Source organism: Carassius auratus, chromosome 6 (genome assembly GCF_003368295.1).
Source record: "Carassius auratus strain Wakin chromosome 6, ASM336829v1, whole genome shotgun sequence".
NCBI classification, from domain to species: domain Eukaryota; kingdom Metazoa; phylum Chordata; class Actinopteri; order Cypriniformes; family Cyprinidae; genus Carassius; species Carassius auratus.
In genome coordinates this window covers 23,339,075-23,356,442 of record NC_039248.1, presented here as the reverse complement: position 1 = coordinate 23,356,442, position 17,368 = coordinate 23,339,075, and the positions used below count along the sequence as shown (strand labels likewise).

The following is a 17,368-nucleotide window of genomic DNA, read 5'->3' as shown; positions in this document are numbered from 1 at the left end:
TCTCGCCACCCATCAATATTTTTCTAGATCCGCCCCTGTCTATATATATATATATATATATATATATATATATATGTGTGTGTGTGTGTGTGTGTGTGTGTGTGTGTGTGTGTGTGTGTGTGTGTGTGTATGTATGTATGTATGTATGTATGTATGTATGTATGTGTGTATTTTTTTTAATTAAGCATGCTTTTTTTTCTGTGATCATATGTTGTGTGACAGTGATTTTTTTATTTCGCTAAAAAGAAGCTTGATTAAAGAAAAATAATAATTATAATTATAATTATAATCGTAAAATGTACTATCAGAAGGTGCGCCAGACGGAAGCGGACAGTTTTAGATCGTGTTCCGTGTTTCCGGTCGGACTCTTTTCGCGTCGCTCTCAGTTAAAAGACTCAGCGGAGGTTCGCGGGTCAATTTTTTAACCAGTTTGGCAGAATCCGATTAAAATCGGAGTCATCCGAACAGCAATCATGGTAAGACTTCGTTATCTGCCTTATTAGTGTCCGATTAAACATCCCTCTTAATATTTCTGCGATTAAGTGAAGATTCTGAATTAAAACTGTGTATCTTACGTCATCGTTACGTCGTTTCTACGTAGGACAAAACAGCTTGCTATTTTCTTAGACGAAAGCAGCCGAAAACAAATCAACAAGGAATTTAAAACGCATTAGAAATAATAATAGTTTGTTTCTCAAACAAAATGCAGTAATCTTTCTTTAAAATCCAGTTTTTAGACTGTGAATGAACGCTAATATGAGCGTCGTTTTTTGCTCTGTTTGCACACAGTTCGATTTAAATAATTTAATATGATTCAATAATTCGATACAAATGTATAAATTAAGTTTGCAGCACGTTCTCGGAGTCTAAGTATATTGTTTACTATCTTTCCTATAATCTGTTAACCGGGAAGACTTTTATTTTGCCTTTTATATCACTTCCGTCCTAGTTAATAGTGTTTCGATTGCTTGATTTTCTGATTAATAGATTTGCATTCTTTAGGTATTCACGTTAACTTATGTATTTCTCTTTTTGAAATAAACTTCCAAAACACAATGGACATTAAGAATAACTTGTGTTCCTTGAACAGAGTAAATTTAAAATAAAAGTCCTATTCGTTCCCACTGGTAGATGTCAGTTTGATGCGCGTGTGTCTGTAATGTTGTTTTTAACTCTTTCTTGTCTCCCAGACGGTGGGTAAGAGCAGTAAGATGTTGCAGCACATCGACTTCCGGATGCGCTGTATCCTTCAGGACGGACGAATCTTCATCGGCACGTTCAAAGCGTTCGACAAACACATGAATCTGATCCTGTGTGACTGCGACGAGTTCAGAAAAGATCAAGTAAGTCCATCCTGAACATTACTCTGACCTCTCATTAAATGAGCTCTCACACAGCGGCGATGTTCGTGAAGAATCTTGCTTTCCGAGGCGTGCATTGTTTTTTAAGAATCTGTTTAATTATGCCATACTCATGGACCAGTATTTTCCCGTCTGTGTCCTTCACAGACCCAAGAACTCCAAGCAGCCGGAGCGAGAGGAGAAGAGGGTTCTGGGGTCTGGTTCTGCTCCGAGGAGAAAATCTGGTTTCTTTGACTGTAGAAGGACCGCCTCCTAAAGACGTGAGTCTGCTCTGAGTCTGATGCCGATGATGTGAATTAGACACTAGTATTGGACTCAGTGTGAGTGTAGAGAGTGACGTGGTGTTTGTGTTCAGACTGGCATCGCCCGTGTGCCGCTGGCAGGAGTCGCAGGGGGTCCTGGGGTCGGCAGGGCTGCAGGGCGAGGCGTTCCCGCCGGCGCTCCGATGGGACAGGCCCCGCTGGACTCGCTGGCCCCGTGAGGGGAGTCGGGGGCCCATCACAGCAGGTACAGTTTAAAATGACTTTTGCTTCTAATTGTTATTTATTTATTTTTTTCATTCTGAGATTTCTGTGGGCCATTGTTTCAGAGTTTTTGAATTTACTGTTGAATGTAATTATTGGTAAATGCACTATGTTAACATATTATATTTTTTTAAATGTGCAAGTGAAATAAAAACTGTTTGGATGAGCTATAAATAATTTTTTCACATTTTACAAAATATATTTTTTTGATCGGTTCTTATTGGGAGTCATAGCCAGATTTTTGTTTCATTATATGTATTCCGTTTTTACTGAATTGGCTTTTTCTTTAAAATATTTTACACTACTTTATACATCAACATTTAATTGGGATGCAATTAAAATTTTTCATATTATATATTATTTTTTGTAATATTTAAATTTTAGTTTTGTTACCATGTTAGATTTACAGTTAATTGGTTAATTATTTATATTTTATATAATGTTTTAAAGTTTTTTTTTGTGAGATTTTACTAGGAAATAATTTAGAATTTATCACATTTATATATAAAAAAATAAATAATTTGTACAATTTTAACTGCTGTATTTTTTGGTTTTCTTAGATTTTATTTGGTGTTTTTGTAACTCTTGTATTATTGTAGCTCAGTTTTTGCGAGGAAGATGTGAAGTGACCCATACTCAGAATTCGCCGTAAATGCTGAAATGGCAATAAAAATAAATTTTTATTTTATTACAATTCAGTTTATTAGAGTGTGACCCGTATCATCCTTCTCTTGTCTGAAACATGTCCTTTCTCTCTCTCGGTCTCAGGTCATGACCCCTCAGGGGCGGGGCACGGCTGTGGGGGTCAGTATAGCGGGCGCTCCCACACAGTATCCTCCGGGCCGGGGTGGACCTCTTCCTCCTCCGATGGGCCGAGGAGCGCCTCCTCCGGGTGAGTGTCTCGATCTGCCGCTGTGTGTTTTCTGACGGCTGTGCTGATTCGGCGGCTGTGATGACATCAATGTTTTCTGAGGCTGATGACGAGTCCGCTCGAGTGGTAGCAGGATTACGCTGAGCTCAGAATCACATGGCTGGCATCATGCGGCGTGATGGTTAGGGTTCACCCTCGTGCTCACGTCTCGCTCTGCTGCAGGTATGATGGGTCCTCCTCCAGGCATGCGGCCGCCCATGGGACCGCCGATGGGAATGCCGCCCGGCCGCGGCGCTCCGATGGGAATGCCTCCTGGCATGAGGCCGCCTCCTCCTGGAATGAGAGGTGGGTTTTTCGTTAGGTTTACTAGGTCTTATGTCTATATACTAGGGCTGAGTAAAAATATTGATGTCTTTTGTTTGTATTGATTCTCGTTTTTATGAAACTATTGATCCCAAGAATCCTGTTTCAGTTAATGGATGCAACATTGAAACACGGCTTCCATCCAAATAAATCGCAATTGTGCTTTAAATTCTGCCTGTCAGTACAATAAATGTTGTTTTGGCGCTGTTTAATGTGGAGTGACGTTTAACAGATGCATGTGAACTGATCAGCTCTTCTTTAATACTAGTTATAGCACAAAATAATAACACAATGAACTGCTTTTGATTTTGAATTTGTCCTTTGTGTTTCCCCAGGTCCTCCTCCTCCAGGCATGCATCCTCCCAGACCTTAAACATCTGCGGTGCATCTCTTCCTTGTATGGGACAGTTTGGCTGCAAGATCTTGTATAGTTTGTTTTTTTGTATTTTGTAATTTCCTTCCTTTTTTAAATAAAGCGTCAAATTGACATTTGTTTTAATAAGACTCATTTGTTTTGCTTTCAGTTGATACCAATTAAATCAAATATTTACCGTTTTAAATATAAAAATTAAACAAGTGCCAATTAAATTAAAAACGAAATGACGTTTATTAATATTTCAGTGTTTCTAATGTTCTTTTAATCTGTCTAATTAACAGTTCTGTGAGAGGTAGAATTTATGCATTCAGCTTTTTGTAAATATATAGTTGTTTTAAATGTAGAATTGTATAACTTTATAGTATTTTAATGTATTTTTCTTTTTACGGTTTTAAACTTTTTGAGTTTTTATATTCATAATGTATCACTATATATCAGTTTTTATATGAAAGTATAGTGATGCAAAGACCCGTTTGGATGATGCATGAAGTTAATTTTAGAGACCCACCCTCTTAATGAAGAAATAAAACTTTCAAGCTGATTTTCTGTTCGAAATTTTCAGAGGCATAGGATATTAATATACTAGTTTATTTTTTAAACTCGTGGAAGTTTATTTGTGCACTTTATTACTTTCACTTTAAAGTTCAGCCACTTGATATGAAAAACATTCATTTATTGTTCAAATGTGCATTTACACTGACAAATGGGACAGAGGCATTTCTAAACGTGATGTAAATGTTCAGATGAACTTTTTTTTTTTTTTTTTTTTTTTTTTTATTAAGTTGCTAGTTTATTATATCTTATACTTATTTATCTATATATTTTTCTGCTAGGTTGTAAAACGAATCCTGGGATTTCAAAACGTTTCTCTGAAAGGATAGCAATGACCAATATTATTATTATTTTTTTTCTTTCTTTTTTGATTGTTTTAATGTCATTTTTTATTCAGAGACCGTCTAAAGTACATATGCAGTCATCTGCAGTCTTAACTGACCTCATGTAATTTTAATCGTGGTTTTGTGTTAAAATGATGTATTTTATCAGAAGAAGAGGCGTCCTCCGCGCCGCTAGGTGTCAGTGTGCTCTCACGAGGCCGCTGCAGCCGCTGATCGAGAGCCGTGAGAGAATGACGCAGATCCGCCTCTTCAGCGACGCACGTGTGGAAGTCAGCGTTGGACGCTGCTCGTGTGTCAAACACACAACTATATGCTTAATATTTCTTAAACTGTAAGATAAAGTCTCCTTTATTAGGTAGTTAGGTTTACGTGTAAATATATACTCTATATTTCTATATAGTTTCGGAGTGTGTGAAGTTTATTTCGCGAGAGCAGCACAAAGATGTTTTCCGATCTGGATCTGATCAGAACTATCGATGATAATGATGAAGTTCCTGACGATCCGGACTCAGCGTCTGACGAAGAAGCCGTAAGTTCACATTACTGCTGTTAGAGGTTTTATTTTGGCCTGTATCGTGGTGATGCTACGTTGTTTGAGAATTTACCGTGGTATTACCATGTGTCGAGGTGTATATAAGCATGGTAAATTATGTTGTTTGACGATGCTCCAAGTTAGTGCTCTGTTTTGAGCATTAAACTATGGTAAAACTATGTTTTTTGGTGTGCACCATCATGGTACTACGTTGTTTAAGGATGTAACTTACCGTGTTTTGAGTAGCGCTGTCAAACGATTAATCGCGATTAATTGCATGCAAAAAAAAAAGTTCAAAATCACTCTCACGGACCTTTTCCTGTACTGTGCCCAGCTGGTGGAATGAACTCCCAATCTCAATTCGTACAGCTGAGTCTTTACTCATTTTCAAGAAACATCTAAAGACTCATCTTTTTCGCCTGCACTTAACCAACTAACACCAGCACTTTTCCTTTTCTTGTCTTTTCATTTAATAATAATATATATATATATAGACTGGACTAACTGAGACTTGTCAGGGCACTTGTATACTGTTGTTGTTCTCTTGTTGACCTGACTGCTTCTATTGCTCTCATTTGTAAGTCGCTTGGGATAAAAGCATCTGCTAAATGATTAAATGTAAATATGTGTAGTGTATATCCATTATGCATATATAAATACACGCATGCATGTATATATTTAAGAAAAACATGTTATGTTATATATCAAGTTAATTTGTATATAAATATAAGAATATAATTGTGTATACATGTAAATATTTCGTAAATATATACTGTATGTGTGTGTATTTAGAGAGAAACATTATAAATCTAGGCTATTTATATAACGCGTAAATAGGCCTGTATTAGAATATATTTTAACTTGAATAATTATGAAAAAGAACAAATAAGACAAAGTTTTGGTAAATTTTTGTGCTGTGTGAAAGGAAACAGATGGCGGAAAGCATTATCCTATTTTTTCTTTGGGCGTATTTTACGCACAAAGATTTGTTTATTGTGATTGTACACAAAGGCAACCTTTTTACAATTCCGATTATCTTTGACTAAAAGAAGTTGCTTCCACTGTTAGAAGGAAAAAACTGTAGTCTGTAGACAATGTATTCTGTTGATTATCATAATAAAATACAGTCAGTCAAACATATTGGGGAAAAACAGCGCAGTTTAAAAATATGTAATAAAATCTGTGCTGTTAAGTGTGATCTTATGCAAAATAAATAAATAATAATAATTAGATATTGGAACACAAGTGAAGTAGGCTATAATAAATAATAATTTCAAATTCAAATACGGAAACATTTGGTTTTGTGTCGAATAAGAGACCGGATGTTGGTTTTCGGTTTCATTTTAGCCTAAATTAATTCGTTTTGGCTTATCGTATATTTTGCTATAACCTCTTATAGGCTATTTTTTTTTCATTCTTATATATATATATATATATATATATATAAGCTACTTTTAATTAAAATTATTTGTTGTGGAGTGAGGGGAACTAAAATAACAAAGCTATGTTTACATTGTTTATTATAATTTTTGTAAACATTTAGCGTCAGCATTAGGCCTAATTAAAATTAAATAATAAAATGAGACTTATTAATAGGCTACGCGACGTATGTTTATTTTATGTGTCTCAAAAAAAAATGTATTTAGTAAATTTTTTGTAAAATGTAACCCATTTAAACAAAACGGCAAACCATTTTTTTTAATTTTTTAATAAATGACTGAAAATAAATAACTTTTTTTTAAACTGTTTAACTGATTGTTTTAATCGGTCAAAATTGTTAACGGTGGTTAACGGTTAACTGGTTAAAAATGAACATCCCTAATGGGGAGTACCATGGTATATGACCATATATATGCAAATATGACCATGTACGTACATGCAAATACCATCTTAGATGAATGATGTCTTTTGAGGTACCGTAGTATTGCTGTCTGATACCATCAGTGCACCATGTTAAAGGTGTTAAAGTGTGTATGTGTGTGTGTGTGTCGTCAGGAGCAGCCCATCGTGTTGAGTAAGCAGAAGCGCGCTCTGAAGGGCCGTGGCACTGGAGACTTCAGCACTGGGTTCGAGTTCGGCGAGCGGGACGGTCTGTACAGCGAGGACTGGGTCATGGCAGACGTGATGGCACAGCTCAAGAAGAGAGTGAGTGACTCTCACTTCACAGCTCAGCTGGGGATCTGGTTAGTCACGCTGAATAATCTTCTTCATGCTTTTACAGAAAGCACCCACTACTCTGGACGAAAAGATCGAGAAAGTGCGGAAAAAGCGCAAGATTGAGGTAAGCCGATGTGTTCAGCGTTCAGACGGAAAACATTGTAATTACATTGAAATTACATTGTATCATATATTCACATAGAAAAGTTTTTTTTTTAAATTGGAAAACATTTTCATATTTTTTTTACTGTATCTTTGCTTAAATAAATGTGTATAGAACAGACTTAAAAAACTTCCAAAATGTTGACCACCGGATATCTTATTCCAGGTTGTTTTCCACATCTTTATTTTATGGTTTTGTGTATGGGACTGAAATGCTTCTGAAATATTTCTTTGTATTTGCAGGAAAAAACTCAGAAAGAAAGCAAGAAAACGGAAGCTTCGGCCTCTAAACCAGAAAACGAGAATGAAGAGGATGATGATGATGATGATAAAGAAGACGACGAAGAATCAGGTGGAGATGATGATGATGATGATGATGGTGAAGAGGTAGATGAAGATGAGTTCTCCTCAGGTGATGAAGAAGTGCTCAAGAAAGCAGGTGTGTGTTGACAGTCAATCAAAAGCCTTCATTATTGTTTTCTATGAACAGTTATGCTATATATATGTGTATATAAACCACTCTTTCTTTTCTTTCAGACACTTTGAGAGAAAAGCAGAAGAAAGGCAAGAGGAAAGCAGCAGAAACTGTGAGTATGGCTGGGTTCTCCTGAGCTGCTGTAGTTTATGGGATTTTTTTGGAGGTTTTCTCAGTGTTTACTCCTCTCTGCCTCTCTCTCTCTCTCTCTCTCTCTCTCTCTCTCTCTCTCTCTCTCCCTCTCTCTGTCTCTCTCCCTCTCTCTCTCTCTCTCTCTCTCTCTCCTCTCTCTCTCTCTTTCTCCCTCTCTCTGTCTCTCTCTTTCTCCCTCTCTCTGTCTCTCTCTCTCTCCCTCTCTCTCTCTCTCTCTCTTTCTCTCTCTCTCTCTCCCTCTCTCTCTCTCTCTCTCTTTCTCTCTCTCTCTCTCTCTCTCTCTCTCTCTCTCTCTCTCCAGCCCGAAGCGTTTTTTGAAGACGCCTCTCAGTACGATGAGAACCTCACCTTCCAGGATATGAATCTGTCCAGACCTTTACTGAAGGCGAGTCTGACGTCAGCCTTTTGTGTTTTTTATTGTTTATTTATATATATTGTTTTATCTTAAATTACTTTTTTGTTTTCTGAAAAAAACATTCAGTTTATTTTTTTATTTATTCATGTTAGGTAAAAAATTGTTAGCCTTAATGCACTGTAAGTCTGCTAAATGCATTTATTTAATTTTAATTTATTTTTAAATGTCCGTTATCGTTTTCTAGTGGTGTTTTTGACGTAGTGATGTCTATCTAGGCTGCAGTGTAAAGAGTTACTGCTTTGATGACAGTGAATACATGCATGTGGTGTTGCATTTTTATGTTTTAATGGTATGTTAATCATCATTAGCATCTGAATCGATCTGTGCACCCTGTGTTGGGTCTTCAGTTGAGCATGCACAGTGTTTCTGAAGTGTTTTTTCTTGTTTCTTTAGGCCATCTCTACTATGGGCTTTAAGCAGCCCACTCCTATTCAGAAAGCCTGCGTCCCTGTGGGGCTTCTGGGAAAAGACATCTGTGCATGTGCCGCCACTGGCACTGGTGAGATCTCCGTCTGATTGGTTTGACCAGAAAGAGTTTTTGTGTGGATGGATGTGACTGGTGTGTGTGTCTCAGGTAAGACGGCGGCCTTCATGCTGCCCGTGCTGGAGCGTCTGATCTACAAGCCCAGAGAGACGCAGGTGACCCGTGTGCTGGTTCTGGTGCCGACCCGAGAGCTGGGCATCCAGGTGCACTCGGTCGCTCGCCAGCTGGCTCAGTTCACCAGCATCAGCACCTGTCTGGCCGTCGGTACGCTTCAGATTCTGTACTATTCATCCATATTTAATTAATTAATTAATAATTAATTAAATAAAAAAGTATTATACAACAATTTAATGTACAAATGTGCATGTCTTTTATATTTATATATATATATATATATATATTACAATTTTAAATTTGTTTTAGGTTTTTTAGTACTTCATTCTAAACTTAAGTTTAAGTTTTTTAGTTTTTTTTTTTTTCATATTTTTGATTCTGTTTAGCTTTTTTTTTTTTTTTTTTTTCTTTAGGGAACTTTCTAATTAAGTTTTAAATATAATATTTTAACTTAATATTATCTTATTTCAAGTAATATTTTAGCTTACTTTTTTATCATTTTAAATGTTTTCATTTAAAAGTATTTGTAATTATGTGCGTTTGTCATTTTTTTATATATATTTAAGCATTTTCTTTAATTTTAGTACTTCAACCAAAATTTTACCATTTTAGTACTTTTACTAAAAAGTAATTTTTACATATGTATTTATTTATTTTAGTGAGTATTACTGTTATGTGTGCTTGCCATTTTTATTACTTTTTTTAAATATTCAATTTATTCAAACATTTCTATTTAGCTTTTTTTAAATTTGCATCTCTTTTTAGTTCAAATTTTTTAATTTAAATATTAAATTATTTATTAAATTATTTTTTAGCTTAATTTATTTTCTAAACAACTCTAGATGTTTTTTTTATATTAGTAATGTGCTTTTGTCATTTATAATTAATATTTTGTATATACAAAATATTTCCGTTCTTCAACCTAAACTTTCTTAAGTGTAATTTAATATTTTTAAGCTAATTTATTTAAACAACTCTAAATGTAAAGTATTAGTAATAATGTGCTTTTGTCATTAAAAAAAAAATATATATATATATCATATATTTATTATATTTTTTTCAATTTGTGAAATAAGTTTAGTATAAAAATGTTAGTACCTTTTTATTAAAAGTAATTTTAGTACTAAAAAAAAAATTATTAGATTTCTAATTTTTAGTTGTTGTTTTTTTTTTCAGCAGTTCGTTGTGCTAATTTTATATTGTATTATTTTTTTATAAATCAGTTCAGTTTTATATCAGTTTTTGGTTTAGTAATTTATTGCTTCAACTTCTACTTATTAAATATAGTTGATTTGTCAAGACTGCATTTATTTCAAGTATTTAATCTTATATTTAAGTTGTTTTATGAGCTTATGAGCGGCCCTGTTGCTTTAGTTCTGTCTTTCACATGTTAAAATGAGACACTTGTAGGTTTTGGAATATAAGGCGGCAGTGGATGTACTGTTAGAAACGAATGCAGGAAGTGTTGTGAGATGTTTGTGATGTGTCTGTCAGGTGGGCTGGACCTGAAGTCTCAGGAGGCGGCGCTGAGGGCGGGGCCAGACGTCCTGATCGCTACACCTGGACGCTTGATTGACCATCTGCACAACACGCCCTCGTTTGAGCTCAGTCAGATCGAGATCCTCATCCTGGACGAGGCCGACAGGTGAGAGCCACAGGTGAGACGTGCTCAGTGCTCGGCTGGTTATTTACACACGTGTCTTTGCTCAGGATGCTGGACGAGTACTTCGAGGAGCAGATGAAGGAGATCATCAGGATGTGCTCCTATCAGAGACAGACCATGCTGTTCTCGGCCACCATGAGTGAAGAGGTGATGACTGCACTTCACTCAATGCTTTGTGTCGAAATCAGGTTATCATGCAAGTAATAAGAGTAAAAAGTGATACAAATCCATCCAAATAAATTAATATAGAAATTTAAATATTTTAAATAAATGCAGGAAATAAAGGAATAAATAAATGCAAAAAATGAAACTAAATAAATAGCATAATACCAATTTAAAAAGCATAATTTATTTGCTGACTAACTTGTTTACCCATAAATATCTTTTTATATCTTTTTATTATATACATTGGATGTACCAGTGAAAATATAAGAAAGAAAGATAGATGGATATAAATCAAATCAACGAATAACTATATCAAAATATATAAAATGCATATAAAATATGTACATTAATTAAAAAATAAATAATGCATTAAAATGCACAAATGCATTTAAAAAAAAAATTGTTTTGTTTCTCTATTGACAAAAAAAAAATTGAGATCGTCTTGTTTTCTCATAAAAAACATTCCGTTCCAAACGCTTGCACCACTGATCATATCAATATCAGACATTATTGATTATTTCCATCAGTTTGATTAGGTCAGTATTAGAGATCAGGATTTATTTCTATAATTTGCTCATTGACAAAAGCTTATTTATCCATCATATGGGTCGTGTGCCGTATATAATGTTATTTTTGGCTCTTCCTGTTAGTAGAACAGCTCTTCATCGGCGTGTTTTCCTCGTTTCTCCTCAGGTGAAGGATCTGGCGTCCGTGTCGCTGAAGCAGCCGGTGAGGATCTTTGTGAACAGTAACACAGACGTGGCTCCGTATCTCCGACAGGAGTTTGTGAGGATCAGACCCAATAAAGAAGGAGACCGAGAGGCGATCGTTGCAGGTAAGGTGCCCTAATTAGTGGCCTCGCTGGTCTGCTGTCTGCTTAGGGTGATGTGACAGATCTCTAGTGCTTTTCATTGATGGTAAATCACTTGTGATCCACACGAAACACTCACAATGATTCCAGTAGAGTCTGGCGTTACTGTGCTCCTCTTAGCAAAAAAATAAAAATGCATGATCACTTATGAATGTGCTCTTTTCAAATTGTTGAGCTATTTACAATTAAAAATGTAAATAAAAAATATTAAAATATATTTATAATGTATCTTTCCTTGAAATATTTTGAGCGTATTGCAGTCAGTGTTTTTTTTTTGTATATAATATTGTTTAATTTAATTTTTTTTTTTATATATATTTGTTTGTTAAATAAGTTTAGTACTTAAACTTAAAAATGTTAGTACCTTTAATAAAAGTAATTTTAATACTTCAACCTAAAATTAGAAATCTAATATTATTTTATAGTTTTTTTTTTTTTGTAAATATTAAAATATATTTATAAGGTATCTTTCCTATAAAACTGTCCATTATCTTTGAGGAATTTTTTTTTTAACTAATTGCAGTCAGTTTTTTTTTTTTTTAGTATATGTTTTTTTTAAATATATATTAATATAGCTTTTTTTAAAATAAAAATGTAAAAATATATTTATAAGGTATCTTTCCTATAAAACTGTCCATTATCTTTGAGGAAAATTTTTTTTAACTAATTGCAGTCAGTGTTTTTTTTTAAGTATATGTTTTTTTTAATATATATTAATATATTATATATTTTTTAAGATATATTTGTAATTTTATTTTAGTTTGTTAAATAAGTTTAGTACTTAAACTTAAAAATGTTAGTATGTTTAATAAAAGTAATTTTAATACTTCAACCTAAAATTATTTAATTGCTTTTCTTCAGGTTTCAGCAATTGTATGTGCTAATTTTATATTTTATTATTTTAGGATTAACTTCATTTTAAACTGTATTTGTTTTTTTTTACTTTGTAATCTATTTGTTTAGACTTTTATTTGTTTTTAATTTTTCTCTTCAGCTTTAATTGTATGTTTAGTTTTAGTGATTGTAGTATTTTTTTTAAATGTAAATCATTTGAAAAAAAACAATGCAGTGCAGTTTCAGTGGCCAGAACCAAACAATTGTGCTGCAAATATTTTGAAGAGTCATCAAAGTTAACTTATGATGTCTAAATAATGCTGTCTAGTTAGGCAGCGCACTAGGGTTTGGAACAGAGTCAAACCTGGACTTATTTGTTCTCAGATTTAGTTTAATTCTGAAACACGTGTATTAAATCCAGTCCTCGTCCGCAGCTCTCCTGACCAGAACCTTTCAGGATCACGTGATGCTCTTCACTCAGACGAAGAAGCAGGCTCACCGCATGCACATCCTGCTGGGCCTGATGGGGTTAAAGGTCGGCGAGCTTCACGGAAACCTGTCGCAGACGCAGAGATTGGAAAGTCTGAAGTGAGTTTCATGCATTTAAAGAAACGCAAAGGTTTGCCTTGAATAGACTGCTGCATGAACAACATCCTGGTGTTTCAGGCGTTTCAAGGACGAGCAGATTGATATTTTAGTGGCTACAGACGTCGCTGCCAGAGGTCTGGATATAGACGGAGTCAAGACGGTGGGTTTGCATCTAATATCTGTGTCGGTGAAACCCCGGAGAACGCGGTCTGAAATGCACGTGTGTTTGCAGGTGATAAACTTCACCATGCCCAACACTGTGAAGCATTACGTGCACAGGGTGGGCCGAACGGCTCGCGCCGGGAAAGTGGGACGATCCGTGTCCCTCGTGGGGGAGACCGAGAGGAAGATGCTGAAAGAGATTGTTAAAAAAGCCAAAACCGCCGTCAAAGCTCGAGTCATTCCTCAAGGTAATGGTGTTCCTGTGGCTCAGTGGTAGAGCTTTGCATAGCATGCACTGTAAATCGCTTTGGATAAAAGCGTCTGCTAAATCCATGCACTTTATAAACCTGTCTGAATGGTTCTTTGCACATCCGTCAAAATCCACAGGTTTTAACACGTCTTAATTAGTCTTAAATTCATGAAGTTATGGCTATACATTTTTGATGTTGTCCCATACAAATATTTTAACATTTTAAATCAAGATGCAGTTACTTGAGAAGCAGAATTAAGTCTTTTTTAGCTGAGAAATTTAATAAAATTGTTTTTTTTAAAACAAATACTTCTCAATGAGGAATGAAAACTTGCTTCTCAAGTGAATGTAACCTGATTTAAGAGTCTTCAGACATTTGCATTGAAAAAAAAAATGACAAAGAAAGAGCATGACTTTTTTTTTTTCTGGAGTGATCAGAAAGTGCATTAAAAGTCTGTTCAATATTCGAGTGGTCGAGTGCACAGCTGTTTAAACTCATTTCAGTCGATGTTTTGTTAATGCAACTTACTGTGTTCCTTAAAGTGTCTTTGCATGGTCTTAAAAGTGTCTCCACAAAACCTGCAGAATCCCTGAAAATCATAAGGATCTGAAAATCTGCTAAAAGTCCTCATCCGTTGAAACGCTCTCATGTAATGCATTGTTTTGTGTCAGAGATGACTCTGTTGTTAAAGTGTGTTCTCTGGCCGTCTCTCAGAGGTCATCCTCAAGTTTCGGGATCTGATTGAGAAGCTGGAGAAGGACGTGTACGCTGTATTACGCTTGGAGAAGGAGGAAAAGGAAATGGCTCATTCAGAGGCGCAGGTCTGTTTATTTTAAAGAGTCACTTGTATTAATGTATGATTTAACACACTTTGGCTCCTGTAGTAACCCGGATGTGTGTGTGTGTGTGTGTGTTTCATCTTTCTGTTGTTGTTTAGATCAGTTCAGCTCAGAAGAGGTTAACTCAGGCTGCAGACGAGAAACAGGCGCCAAGAACCTGGTTCCAAACGCACGAGGAGAGAAAGAAAGAGCGCAGTGAGTTGAATTTGTTGAAAGTGGTCTCTTCTGCTCACTAAGACCGCATTTATTTAATAAAACATGCAGTAAAATTGTGAAATATTATTTTAATTTGAAATGACTGTTTTCTGTGTGAATCTGTGTTAAACTGTAATTTATTTCTGTGATGCTCCGCTGTATTTTCAGCATCATTCCTCCAGTCTTCAGTGTCACATGATCTTCAGAAATCAGAATAATATGATGATTTACTGCTCAAGAAACATTTCTGATTATTATCAATGTTGAACACAGTCGTTCTGCTCAATATTTTAGTTGGAAATGATGCTACATTTTGTTTTTCAGTCTTTTTGTAACATTATAAATGGCATTACTGTCACTTTTGATCAATTTAATGCATCCTTGATGAATAAAAGTACTTTATCAAAAAACTAAGTACGATTGTGAACAAGTAGCACACGTAATTTCTCTGTGTATTTAATATTTTAATAATTGTTTGTGTGTGTTTGCATTTTTCATCTCATGACACACTTTAATTTTCCTGTTCTTTGTCATAAAGTGACTAAAGCGCTGCAGGATTTTGATTTGGCTCTGAGAGGAAAGAAGAAGCGTGCTCAGTTCCTGAAACAGGGCAAGAAGAAAGAGTTAACGGTGAGATTATTTCATCAAACTCTCTTTTTTACTTTATGCTTTTATGACCTGACTTTGTGCATCACTAATGCACATCACAAATTAAATTAGCAAAATCATCAAAGAGTTCTAGCACTGCATGCTGCATCAGATCTCTGTGTTTGAATGTTTAACGTGTGTGTGTGTGTGTGTGTGTCAGGCGGAGGAGCGAGCTCAGTTCGAGGTGCTGAAGTCTCAGATGTACGCCGAACGAGTCGCCAAACGTGATCGCAAGCCGAAGCGCGCCAGAGCCATTCCTGAAGAAGAACCTGTGAAGAAAGGTCAGCAGATGAACGCTTGAGCTTTAGAAAACATGCCTTTGAATTCAATTCCTGACTCCTTAAACTTTCTTCTCCCAGTTTCCAAAGACAAGGGCGGCAAGAAGAAGTCCGTGTTTGATAAGGAGCTCACGAACACCAGCAAGAAAACTCTGAAGCAGTACAGAGCCGGGTGTGTGTGATACTCAAGAGTTCAAGGCTTTGTGTGTTTGTCTCCGAGTCTAACACTGATTCCTCTGTTTAGGCCGACCTTCGAGGACAGGAAGAGACTCGGCATTCCTAACAAGAAAGGAGGACACTTCAAGTCAAAGGCCAGGTGAGATTTATTACAATCAACTCCCCTTTAGATATGCATGCAACAAAAAAGACATTTTTAGTAGGGTCAGACTTTTATTTCAATTAACAGAGCAGTCAATGGAAACAGACTGATGTAAAAACACTATAATGCATAATTTGGGTATTATGGGGGATTTAAATTACGTTGCTATATTAAAGTAATTTATGAAATATAAAATAAAATACCTTGAAATTAAATGTAGTGGAAAACAATGTAAAATAATTTAATAAATCATGCAATTTATTGCAATTACAAAAGATTAAGAACGTGAAATGTATTTATGCATTTTGTTGCACTTTTGCATTATTTTATTAATCATTTAATAATATATTTAATACTGGCACTGATAAATTACTGCATTGAGAAATTTTTTTTTTTTTCTTTTTTTTTTAACATGCATGGAGTGTGATAAGGAAAAGGGTATTTTAAATACTTTATGAAAATACACAAATATTTTATTCTGGAATTTAAATTCTCTGAAGCTATTTTAAACGTGTTTGCAATTATTTCAAGTTGGAAAATCTATTTTAGTTCTGTTTTATCTTAATGTCTTGATGGTTTTTATATAAGAAACAGTGTTTTTGCCTGCTGTCTCATCTCAAGTCTTTTATGTGTCGTTGTAGGTACAGAAGAAAGTGAAGCCGTTCCTGATGTATCAGCCTATAATCACCCTTTAAATCATTTTATCATCATCATCCTCGCTCCAAACCTTCCCTTAAATAAACATCTACATCCTGTTTAACCTGTGCTTCTGTGTGTCACGGTACGAACCAGTGACTAACGAGCATCAGAAATAAAATTGATTTCCCTCAAATCAAGCCAAATGATTCCTGCAGAGCGAGACGATTAATCAGGAAACGCCTTTATCAGACGACCTTCGAGATAATGCAGAGAGAAACTCCCTGTAACCATACAAAAATAAAATAAAAAAGAGACTCCAACAGTATTCTGCACAGTAAACATGCATAATGTAATAAAACAATAAACTTAAAGGTGATCGTTATTTAAAGGTGTTCTTGTTACACTGTAATTATACATTGAAAGACAGTAATATTAATTTACTACATGTACTTTGCCATAAGGTTAGGGTTACTTGCACGTATCTATGCATAATTTACTGTTATTATAATAGTAAGTACTGTTCATGTGTAATGTGTAACAAGGACGACGTAAAATAAAGTGTTGCAAAAAAAACATCATTTATTGCATGCTATTTAATTATTTACTGTGTTAAAAATGGAGGTGATGCTTATAAGTGCATGCAGAGAGAACTACATGCATGTAAATATCATATGGAGTTCCACTGTTTGCTAGTTGATCAAACAGACATGAGGTTGAGAACAGCTGACTCCATTTAAAATCAGGACCTGTGTTTCTCAGTAAGTCGTGCTATGCATCCTTTTATTCTCTTGTATATCAGCTAGTCTCTCCACAGTCAATCTTTAAATGCAGCATGTCATGTTTGCATGAGTTTTGCACCCTTTGCTCTGCCAAGTGAGATGTAGTGTCGTTGAACAACAGGTCTTCACCGGTCTTGCAACCTCAGCCACACTGTTACCCAGGCTTGCATTTGTTTTGCATCTACCTCAATGCTTTGCATTCAAAACACAAGATTTTATCAGGTAGGTTTCAGTTTTGTCTCCAGCAGGTGATT

General features: G+C 35.2%; 1 protein-coding gene and 1 pseudogene across 1 annotated transcript; both read left to right on the top strand.

Annotated features, from left to right (window-relative positions):
- Positions 1-327: 327 nt before the first annotated feature.
- LOC113101846 (small nuclear ribonucleoprotein-associated protein B'-like) lies at positions 328-3,623 on the top strand (annotated as a pseudogene).
- A 1,001-nt stretch (positions 3,624-4,624) lies between these two features.
- LOC113101836 (probable ATP-dependent RNA helicase DDX27) lies at positions 4,625-16,911 on the top strand. The gene is made up of 21 exons (XM_026265682.1): positions 4,625-4,920; positions 6,919-7,068; positions 7,145-7,204; positions 7,486-7,681; positions 7,780-7,829; positions 8,172-8,255; positions 8,679-8,784; positions 8,860-9,033; positions 10,378-10,528; positions 10,594-10,693; positions 11,405-11,546; positions 12,851-13,004; positions 13,083-13,164; positions 13,237-13,414; positions 14,132-14,238; positions 14,355-14,451; positions 14,990-15,081; positions 15,260-15,380; positions 15,459-15,549; positions 15,622-15,693; positions 16,338-16,911. Exons 1-21 carry the CDS (start codon positions 4,834-4,836, stop codon positions 16,351-16,353), a joined length of 2,310 nt encoding a protein of 769 aa, XP_026121467.1. The 5' UTR covers positions 4,625-4,833; the 3' UTR covers positions 16,354-16,911.
- Positions 16,912-17,368: the final 457 nt, after the last annotated feature.